This window comes from Apis mellifera, linkage group LG12 (assembly GCF_003254395.2).
Source record: "Apis mellifera strain DH4 linkage group LG12, Amel_HAv3.1, whole genome shotgun sequence".
Classification (NCBI taxonomy): Eukaryota; Metazoa; Arthropoda; class Insecta; order Hymenoptera; family Apidae; genus Apis; species Apis mellifera.
The window spans coordinates 10,363,170-10,375,197 of record NC_037649.1 but is presented as its reverse complement, the minus strand read 5'-3'; the positions used below and the strand labels follow the sequence as shown (position 1 = coordinate 10,375,197).

General features: G+C 40.2%; 1 protein-coding gene across 11 annotated transcripts in view; it reads right to left on the bottom strand.

Annotated features, from left to right (window-relative positions):
• The window catches only part of LOC408393 (agrin), a 336,061-nt gene that overhangs the window by 99,776 nt on the left and 224,257 nt on the right, over positions 1-12,028 (bottom strand). For all 11 annotated transcript variants that reach the window (XM_006566907.3, XM_006566908.3, XM_006566909.3 and 8 more), the window contains one exon: positions 4,121-4,330. In XM_006566907.3, the coding sequence (XP_006566970.1) occupies positions 4,121-4,330 (210 nt within the window). The remainder of the gene's footprint in view (positions 1-4,120; positions 4,331-12,028) is intronic.

Sequence of the window (12,028 nt, the reverse complement as noted above, 5' to 3'; positions counted from 1 at the left end):
ATGTGAAAAATATTAAATTCGGCAAATGGGAATGATGAGAGGCTTTATTTTAAAATGAATAATTCTTTATGAATATTTAAATGCGAGATAAAATAAAAGATGAAAATATAAAACTTGGCGACGTTATTATTGTATTAAGAAAAAAAAACGATCGTGATAAAAAAATAATTTTTTTCATTCGTTCGATAGATGTAATTGTTTGAAATTCTGTTTCCTCTCCCCCTCCCAAACTTTCCAATGATTTTAAAGTATTAAAACTAACGATGGAGAAGGGGAGGAGGGCGGGGGAAGGGGAAAGGGGGAATGTTCTCTCAAAAATCCACATCGTCAAAAATGAACAATACCATACCTCATATTTGTTTCAGGTATACACACTTGTTACTCATGCTCTGGAATTTTTAATAGCAATTTTTAATATCTGTTTGATTTATCGGCCGGTGTTTGTGCTTTTCAGGCTCTCGATTTCGAAACAAATTTGAACGAACACGTGTATCGATCCGTGAACAAAATATAAATGTTCGAAACACACTTTCTCTCTCTCTCTCTCTCTCTCTCTCCACATTGCATCCCACGTTGCAACGAATAAATTGATAAAAGGACTTCGCGTGACGAGGCACGAAAGTGTTTTCACTTAAACAAAGGAGAGAAAAAAGCTTTCCAACAATTGCGATCTTGCGCGTCATTTGCACACTTTTTCCAGGATTGTCTCTGGCTCGTCCCTGGGAGTAATTGAAAGTGGAAGAGGAGATGCGAGCAAGTTTGTCGAAAGTCTTCGATAGACTTTGAACGAGAGCGCCACGGTGAAAATTATGCGTCGGTTGCGCATAATATTAAATTTCATGGCACGCAACGAGCGAAATTAATTCTCGCCGTAAAAGGGGGCGATCCAACGATCCGTGAAGAATCGAAAGGGAGGAGAGGAGAGGAGGGAGGGGTGGAAATTTTCGAGATAAACGCGTTACGTTCCAATTTCGAATTTTCCGGATTCCCGAAATAATTTCGAGCTTGATGAAAAATTTCTTCCCCCGCGTCAAAGATCTCCCGCCCCCGTCCGTTTCATCTTTTTCGAATAATCCCACACCGATCTTGCTCCTGATATTATTTCATCTTTCGGAGAGGGAGAACAGTTTGCCCTCGATACTTTGCCTAATAATATTGCGCGCTTATAATTGCAACTATAATACCGTGGACGATAACGAAGTGTTCCGTAGTTACTTTGTGTATTCGTCAAGTACAAAGGATGAGTTGTGTAACGAAGAACTTGTGCTCTACGTAACTAGATTAAACTCGGTGGGCTTGGCTGTGAAAACTGGATGGGAAATTTCGGGCTAATAAATTCCTCCCTTTATTTACGTTCTTACCCTAAATGATCCTAGCTCGTTCATCGATATATTTCTTTCCATCCGAAAATTATCTCCAATCCATCTCTATCATTCCGATCCAATGGAATCCAACAACCTCCCCATACGGTTTCTTCGTTGGTATACAATACTTACTCGTACCCTATTAAAATATTATTCTCAAGTTCGAGAAGTTCGATTATTCGAAACATTATTCGGCAAAATTTCAAATCATCCCCTCTGTTTCCATTTTCCCTTACCCAATTGCAGAAACTCGAAAGAATTCCAAGTAATTTCCACGAAGGCGCACGCAATTCGACTCTCGTCCAGCTGTTCTCCCCTCGATTCATCGGTGGATACATTCGATGGAGCCCCTAAAATTTTCGAGGAGAGGAGAAAAGGTGCATCAGCGTGGCGCACACGTCGATACAAGCGCGCGCGTAGGTCCGCTTTGAATAAAAGATCGTTTTCGAGAATCGGCGCGGGGCGACCTTGGAGGGAGGGCGGGCGAGCAAGGTTTCGGGGCAAAAATCGGGTATCGAGTGATGGTTAATTCATGGTGGCAAGATCGTGGCCGGAGGTAAAAAGAGATCCGATAGTGATAAAATATGTTTTTTTCCAGCCGCTCTGTTCTTCCCTCCTGTACCCGTCTTCGAATTTCATCCCCTCCCCCGATTATTTCCTCCGATTATATAAAACGCGAAAATTCTATCGATTTCCTACGCGGTTGGACTTTTTTTTCGAAGTCTGAATAAATGGATAGAAGGAAGGGGGACGTTTAAACGTTTGGAAGAATTAAATGTGCGTTGTTTTAAGGGTTCAAAGAGGATGCATCACGGGCGCTTTTTTCATTGACAAAGTTCTGAAAACTTGGCCCCCTCCTCTCCTTGGCTCAAAGATAAGATTAATATTGAATTTGGAAAAATTGTAACGAGTTTTTGAATGTTGCACACCGTGGGAAGAGGGGTAACTCGAAGGACACGGGAAAGTTATTTTTCCAGAAGCCAAAACTAGTCCACTCCCACTCCAAACTGGATGTAATTTTTTTTTCAGTGGCTTAACTTTCCTTCTCCTGGGAGGGGGAGAAATTCTAAAACTAATACAAAGTACCTAAGGAAGATCTTATTCGGCGATCTCAGCCGTTCTTTCAACTTTCTTTCCACCCTGACCGGAAATTTTAAAACTAATACGGCGCAACTCGGAGGACTTTTGTTCCTCTCTTTCTCTATTTTTTTCTTTCTTTTTTTTTTTTACACGCTCAACCCATTTTCCCAGGGAGAAGAAAAGGACAAAAGTGGCTTTGTCTTTCGACAAGATTGACGATCTTACGGCGGAATCGTAACGGCGGTTTGTTTTCTTTTTCTTTCTTTTTCGTTAAAATCTTGGCGCAATCTAGTCGCGTTGAAAAGATCGTCGCTCACCAATCCGAAAGTCGAAGTAAAAATAATAACGCGAGATTAAACTTGAAACTCGAACGTCTGATGGAATAAGCAGAGTTAAAACCAGAAACGGTTTCTTCCGGAATTAGTAACAACGGGACAAATGGATACACGTCAATCCTGATTCCAGAAAGCCAGACGTTTCCCCTCCACCGTCATATCCTCGCCGCGTTTTAGAAGCGTGACACGTGTCGATGCAGCCGGATCCAACGATATCGAGAGGCTGAGTCTCTATTTTTGCGGGTTGACGATATCCAAACCCGAATAATAGGACGTGACGCGGGTGAGATGGTTGCTGCCTCGATATCGGGGCATTATCATTATTGCAGGATATCGCGGAATAAGTTTCCGTTTTGCATCGACAGATCTCCGCGAGGTTGGAAATTTTCGCGCGGAAGTGGCACGAACGCCATTAGGGAATCGAAACCGCCTCGAATAAACCCGTCGCGGCAAATATATTTGCGAATATCCCCCGCCATTTTCCCTCTCACGAGAGAGAGAGAGAGGAGGGAGAAGGGAGAAAGGAGATAAGAGAGAGAACTTGTTTTAGTTGGAGTTTCTGTCGCCCGCGGGAGGAGAATCGTTCGGATTTCTCTTCGTAATCTTTCACGTCTCCCTTTCGAAACGAGGACTTGTTTGCTATGGTCAATACATTCGATTTCATAAATATTTGAAGTCGTTCTCCTTCCTCTATCGTACTGTGAAACGCTCCATCTTCCATTTTACGTGGAAAAAGAAACGATCGCGGACACTTTCTCCTCCCTCGCAATTTTTTTTACGAGCTATTCCTCGTGTTTTTCTTTCCCTTTTTTTTCTTCTTTTCGAAAGCAATTGATTGGTTAAAGAAGAGAGGAGTTCACTCAGAACTGACTTTTGAGAGGAGACGTTTCGAGATTTTTTTTCTTTTTTAAAGGAGATCGAGAAACACGGTTGAAAAGCTTTGAAAAAGCTGTTTGCGTTTGTTAACGAAACGTTTCAAAGGTTCCGGTCAAAAAAAATAGATAAAGCCTTGGCGCAAATGCGAGGCAAAACGACGCGCTGCTCGCTATAAGCAATAAACCTATTTCGTTATCGTACTCGAGAAAGAATATTTTCGCAACAACTCGAAGAAAGGATGCTTTTCCTCGCCTCGAGTGTAGTACAATGGCGTTATCCGAATAATACTCGTTTGTTATCTCTGTTTATCACGGCGAAACGACGCCGATATACAGCTCGACTCCTCTCCCTCCTCGAGTCGAACTTTTACCAATATCCTGCCTGTTCATTTGGAAAGTTGAAAGGCGATCGGGACGAAAAGGCGGAATAGTATATGTATATATATATATATATATATATACTCACCACAAGCGCCCTGATTCTTCACCCGCGTGCTTTTTCTCTCGAGGCAGCTGCTCTTCCGTAGATGGCAATAGTTGGTGTAGGTCACGTTGTCGGAGCCGCAGACAGGCTCGGAAGTCGAAGGACAATCCGTGGGACACTGGCACAAAGGTTTTCCGTTCTCCGACACGACGCACGTCGCGCCCCAAGAACAGTACGTTTTCTCGCAAGGTTCTGAAAAGAAGATGCGATTTACTCGTGGAGCGAGGTGGGGGATGATTCGTATCGTTCCATTGATACATACACGTACATACGAAATACTGGAGAAGAAAATGATAGGCGAAAATGGAAGGGAAATAAAATTCGTAAGATTATTCCATGCGGCTTGCTTTGTAGAATTTGATTAACCGATTGATAAAGTCCGATAACGGGTGAAATATCGAACCTCGATAAAATATATTGGGTTGACAACTAAGTAATTGCGGATTTTTTTTAGAAAATCAAAGACAATTTCTTCTAAATAACTAAATAACTTTATTCTGTAATGTGTTGCCCATTTTGATCAATGATCTTTTGCCATCTTTCAGGCAGCATCATAATCCCACGTTCATAAAACTTCTGGTTTTTATTAGCAAAAAACTGAATCAGGTACGATTTGATATCATCATCATTATTGAAATTTTTACCATTCGAGGAGTTTTGTAAAGATCGAAACAAAAAGTAATGGATGGTGCAAGGTCAGGATTATATGGTGGATGTGGCAAAACATCCCAACCAAGCTCCAATAATTTTTGCCGAGTGACCAAAGATGCGTGTGGCCTTGCATCGTCACGATGGAATACAACACCTTTTCGATTTGTCAATTCGGGCCGTTTTTCTTCAACCGCATTGTTTAATTTCGTTAGTTGTTCAATGTAGACAACAGAATTGATCGTTCGGTTGGGTGGTAAGAGTTCAAAATAGACAATTCCTTTGTAATCTTACCAAACTGATAACAAAACCTTCTTTCGACGAATACCAGTTTTGATGTTATTTGAGCTGGTTCACGTGGCCTGCTCCACCATCTTTTCCGCTTGATATTGTTGTAAACAACCCATTTTTCATCGCCAGTTATCGGTCGTTTTAAAAATGGATCATTTTCATTACGTTTCTTTAGCAAATTGCAGCTGTTAATGCGTTGCGTTAAATGCTTTTCTTTCAGTTCGCGAGGAACCCATGTATCGAGTTTTTGAACATAGCCAAGTTGTTTTAAGTGGTTTTCAATGCATGTATGCGATACATGAAGCTTCTCTGCAATCTCACGAGTTGTACTGTATCGATCCGAATCGATTATTGCTTTGATTAAGTCGTCATCAACTTCAATTGAAATCCGCAATTACTTAGTTGCCAATCCAATATAATAGAATTATAAAAAATATGGCAAAAATTCAAATTACAAAGGAATTCGGGATTCTAATTCTTGCTATTGTTATTTTATTTTATTTTATTTTTGAAGCGCGTTTCAACGAGATTCGATAAATATAAGGATTAATACAAAGGTGTGTAGGAGTGATGTAAGTAACGTAGATATAAGGGATCGATCGAACGGCGATCGAATGACGGGATTGGAATAAATTCTGATGGCAATCTCGTGTTACGTCTAGTCGCAGTAAATACGTAAAACAAAGTGGAACGAAATTCTATTTTTCAATCGAACCTCGATCCGTATCACCGATCTGCTCATCTTTCCACGTTCGATTCGAACCCGGTGTGTTTTCCATCGAAAATATTCGAAACAACTTAATTATATTAATTAATAATTATCCACCCCTCGGATTTTCGGATTTCTTTTCTCTGCGATCGGAACAATCGTTCATAATGCATTTCGAAAATATCGGAATATAAAAACGTTGCGTTTCTTTGCTCGCAATGTTATTGCGTTTCGACACAGGCGCGCGCGCGCGCGCACACACACGCACGGTTATCGGTAACACGTTTCGTTTTCGGCTATACGTTTCAGGAATTTAAACCGAGCGAAATTTGATTCTCGATCGGATTCTATTTTTATTTCATTGAAATACGAATAACCTCCGTTGAATTACGCTTTTCATTCAACTTGAAAAACACATTAATATTTTATATTTCCATCGTTTCGATCGAGAATTTAAGAAATTTATCAGAAGAGGTTACACGGGGTCTGTAAAAATTCTATTCCGATCCCATTTCCTCGGACAAATAAATTGTACAACCGATGGGGAGAAGAAACGATTTCAACCTCGAAAATAAGCTGATTTCAATCCCTTTGTTTACGTTTACCCCCGACGAAATTCGACACAATACCGACAAAGCCGATTCGCGAGTTGGTCGAGAATTAATTCGATAGACAAGAACTCAACAACCCCGCGACTCTCGCAACACAATGAGAGAAAGAGAGAGAGAGAGAGAGATTCATCCACCGTCAATTTACGCTCCAAACGTAAGCAGTTTTTCGCTTAGTAATCGTTACATCAAAGCAACTACATCTCCGTAATTTCTTTTATCCATTCCCTTCCTCCTCCTTCTCCTCTCCTCTCGTTTCGTAACCATAGATCTCGATGTAGTATCCGATAAACCCGACCTCTGCCACGCGTTTAACGAGTTCTCGACGGAAAAGGGGGAGGGGGGCAAACAGAGAGATACGTTCACAGGAGGGAAGTTCGGGGCGCGAAAGAAACTTGCCAAACTGAATTACTGCAGCGCGAAATTCGCGTCTCGAAGGCTTTTGTCGTTCTTGCGCCGGCCTGGGAGGGGCAGTCGATAAGAAAACACCAATTAAAGGTACTCGTCTCGGAGAAAATAATTAGCCTCGATCGTGGCTGAAGAGGGAAGGAATTCCCGTTTGTCAACCACGACCACGTCATCGTTTCTCCTTCCTCGGCGACTCTCTCTCTTCTCCTTTTTCGAAGAAGGCAAAAAGAACGCAGAGAGGGAGAGAGAGAAGATTCGTGGAAGCGCAATCAATTTTCCAAGAAAGTTGGCTCCAGCCAACAAGGAAGGGAGAGCGGCGGGTAACCTCGACGGATAATCCGGAGCACCGTGGTCATTAATATGGCGGACAAGTTGATCCCTCCGTGAAAAAATCGCCCGACTCCGCTCCAACCTCTCGGGTCAATCGCTCTGCCCTATCCTAACCACGAGGGGGGAAAGCTTTCCTTCCCTGTCCCGCCAGATGACCTTCGGATTCCTCGAGACGAGAATGGGGTGTGGTCGAGAATGGACCGCGTCCCCTGCGAGCGGGGATAAAGGGCCGTTTTTACCTTTCCATTTCGGCAAAGAGAATTCGCGCGGATCAGAGCTGAGCAGAGATTTTGCAGCCTTCAAAAATCCAACGCTGCCTCCTCGCTTTCTCTTCCTCTCGATTTCTTTGATATTTCGGGTGGTTGGAAAAGAGGAGTAGATGTCCAAATGGACGTTCTGTTTCTTGGATCTTTGGAATCGGAGAGGATTGGACGATGATGAAGAGAGTAATTGTGGAGACGTGAGTTTTCCTTTTCTTTCCTTTTTCCTTCTCCTTTTGTATTCCTTTGTCGTTCTTGTTTCCACGAGAAATTCAAGAATCGACGTTGTGCAACCCGATTCTATTTACTGTGATGATTTATCATGACACTGTTGAATTTCAACTTTCAACATATAATTTTCCATTGTTGCGATTTAATTTATATTTTTGAATTATTATACGTATACACAAATGGTGGATATAAAAACAAAATAATAACAAGTGTTTCACGGATATAACGGATATAATTTTTTCGTATGATATGCCGAATGGCGGGCAGACATCCGCTGGATGATCAATTATACATTAAAATTTCAATGGATTCAACAATTCTGTATCCCTCCATGAGAATTTTTCATGAAATTCACGGGGAATATTCTACTAGACGGTATGAATATTTATTTTAAATGTTAATGTCCCTTCTGTTTCACTTTTTCCCACCCATTCTCCCTCTCCCATCCTCGTTTCGTAATTTTTAATTATTTGTTGGAAAGAAAAATCGTCGATTCAGAGATATTCCATACTTTTCATAGAAGATGATTACTAAATAAAATACCCGTGCATAGTCAATTTCTCTGAAATTTCGTTCAAAAAGCTGGAAAATATTTGATCTGGAAAACAAAACGGAAAAAAAAAAAAAAAAAAAAGGGGGAAGAAATTTTTCATCACACAGAAAAATCCAACAGGCAAAATGGACGCAAGTTTAATTGGTTGCTCTCGCAGTTACTCTTGTCGATCTAAATGGTCAGTGTAACGAAATTATTCTCGTTTTTCTTTTTTTTCTTTTTTTTTTTTTCGATTAACACGGCGAACATGTCATCGCCGTATAATAAACGCGTTTCACTTTCGTTCTGTCGTTCCAGTTCCAGTCAGAAGAATTCTCTCGAGTGTGAATCATTTTCCAGTTAATCGTTTACGCCAAGCCGTTTAATTATTCCTATGTAAAAAAAAAAAAAAAAAAAAAAAGAAAGGAGAAAAAGAAAAGAAAAACGAGTTTTTTAAAAAACCAATTTTGCATTCCAACGATCTACCTTGCAGCGAAATTTCTCTTACGAAATTCATCATACGCTTTGTCGTTCGTTTATTCTTATCGCGTATACACAAATTACACGCGCTTCTTACAATACTTCTTACACCGAAATCACCATTAATCATTCTCAGATGGATCGAGCGTATACAAAATTCGCGTGTAATTATCATCGATCGAGCAGCCAGTGATTCATTAAACGATCCCCGCAAGATCCATAAACTCATTTTTCTTATTCACCGTGACGTCTTGATAGAAGTTCACCGCATTGGAAGGTGATCGTTCGTGTAACTCGCCCCCTTAAAGAGGCGAGGAAAAGGAGGTAATTAGCGTGGATCGGGTTTCGCGGAAATTCAAATTTTCAGCTTCGTGACGCGACGTGTTACATCATGGGACGCTAAATATCGCAAAAGATCTATTCTATTCGGTATAGATATTTCGTGAATGGGCTCCTTTCCTACCGTTACCGTAGGCTGACGCAATCCATATTTCACGTAGTTTGTAACAAGAGAGAACAGTACTCCAACGTTGAGTAGTAACTGCCAGTATAATCAGCCAGTAGTAATAGTCGACGCTTCAACATCCATTCCACATCGAGCAAACTTTTTACTTTACATCTCCATTGATGGAGATAATTGTTAAAGAGTTAAAGAGAAAATAGGAAGATTAGAAAAAAATCATGTACAAAAATAGTTTTATAGTATCAGCTAATCAACCAGTAGTAAGAGTCGACGCTTTAATATCTATTCCACATCGAGCAAATTTTTTACTTTACGTCTCCATTGATAAGAGATAATTGTTAAAGAGTTAAAGAGAAAATAGGAAAATCAGAAAAAGATCATGTACAAAAATAGTTTCAATCAGTAGTAAGAGTCGATACTCTAGCATCCATTCCACATCGAGCAAACTTTTTACGTTACATTTCCGTCTCCATCAATGGAGATAATTGTTAAAGAGTTAAAGATAAAATAGGAAGATCAGAAAAAAATCATGTACAAAAATAGTTTCATAGTATCAGCTAATCAACCAGTAATAAGAGTCGACGCTTTAATATCCACTCCACATCGAGTCAACTTTTTACTTTACATCTCCATTGATGGAGATAATTGTTAAAAAGTTAAAGAGAAAATAGGAAGATCAGAAAAAAATCATGTACAAAAATAGTTTCATAGTTAGTAGTCAACCAGTAGTAATAGTCGACGCTTCAACATCCATCGAGCCAACTTTTTACTTTACGTCTTCATTGATGGAGATAATTGTTAAAGAGTTAAAGAGAAAATAGAAAGATCAGAAAAAAATCATGTACAAAAATAGTTTCATAGTATCAGCTAATCAATCAGTAGTAAAAGTCGACGCTTTAATATCCATTCCACATCGAGCAAACTTTTTACCTTACGTCTCATTGATGGAGATAATTGTTAAAGAGTTAAAGAAAAAATAGAAAGATCAGAAAAAAATCATGTACAAAAATAGTTTCATAGTTAGTCAACCAGTAGTAAGAGTCGACGCTCTAGCATCCTCCACATCGAGCTAACTTTTTTAACATACATTTTATTCTCCATTCCATCCCAAGATAATTGTTAAAGAGAAGGTCGTTGAAGAGAAAACAGAAAAATCGAAAAATCATCTACAAAGTAAATCTTGGTCTATAATTTTTTTTTTTAAATTATACTCATTAATAATCTCGCTACGTGCTTCGAATATTTATTTCGCATTTTCTCTCTATCCCGTTTGAATAATTGAACGTTACCGTAAACAAAAAAAAACGATAAATACTTTAACAAACGACAAACGAATAAATCGTCATAAATGAGACGCCCAAAGCTTGCTGCGTACCAAACGAAATTTCGCGCGTGCAACGTATATTAAACGGTGTATTATATCGATCCTCATCATGATTAAAAAAAGTTAACGCGTCGACATGTTTGATTGGCACAATGTTTTTTCCCCCGGTCATTCGAAACTCGCGCCGAATAATGGCCGGGCGCAAGGTAACGCATTGCTCGGTATTTTAATGCGTTCATGAGCTGGGAACATGAAGCCGGACGTGGCGATGAAGTTAATCAATACGAAATACCGAACGCCATCACCTCATCAATTTTTCGCCAGCGGTCGCTTTGATGTCATCGCGGCCGACGTTTCGTTTCGCGATATCAAGAGGCGGGGTGAATGGAACGAGGGAGGGGGAAGAGAGAGAGAGGAGGGAAGGATGTGCGCGCGCGCGCGTGTGCAGAGATCCGGTTCGCGTGGACCACCATTCATTCCGAGAAGCATTTACGAGGGCGAGGTGTATCGGCCGATTCAAAAGCAGTTTTCCGTGAAACTGAGTTGAAACTTTTCACTCGAAATTTCGATCGTCCCTCTATCAAAATGACGAATTAAGACAGAATGCGTTATATCGCAGGAAGGAGACTTGTTTCACGGATGATAATTAACATTCGATTTTTCGAAATATCGTCGCGGTTCAAATCAGCTGAATCGAGGAATCGAATACGAAGATCGTCTGGTTCGAGCATGTTTTAGCAACACGGCCGTTTCATCCATACGGAACAGCCGTATATATCGCCGTTTACGATCGTTTTAAACTGCCGTTATGTTGGTGGAGCGTCGACAGTGCATAACTGGCCACTCGTATCGCGATAAGGACGTGGTAGATAACGGTGTGTAAGGGTAGTTCCGTGGCGCCCTTACAGCTGAGATTTTACCGGCTAGATAACGTGCTAATTTCCTCCAAGGTTGGATATATTTCGTGTACACGCCATTAACGGAGGCGTTTAATTAAATAACATTTTCGCGAGGAATTAATAAGTGGCGGGATACGTCACGCGGCGCTAATGGCGTAAATAAACGTTGTCTCGTCAAAATGTTCCGTTTATTGCTTCGTCGTCAACAATTCGATCTTATCCTACGATACGGGATTATATATCTCATCTCTCTCGTCAATTAAACTTTCAATATTTTATAGTCGAATAGTTCGATAGAGAGAGAGAGAGAGAGAATTTAAGAAATAATCGATTATTATATTTGCAAAGAAATGATGACACGCACGACCGTCATGTTTCGAACGATTGATAATGTAATAACAACGATTTACAAACTCGATCCGCGATACAAATTATATTCGGTTTTCTCGAAAACAAAATATATGTCATCATATGTAAATGAAATTTGGAAATTAATACGCGGGGAACAGGATCCCGCTCGGTGTCATGTTTAAACGGTGCATCGTGAAATTTTCGATTAATCTCCCGCTGACGTATACACTCGATCTAACCTTACTCGTTTCAATATTATATGCTCGAATATTGATTCTCTCGTATCTTAATAAAATTACGTAACATCCTGTATATATATCCTAGATTGAAAACAGTTAACGACAAACACGATCCGT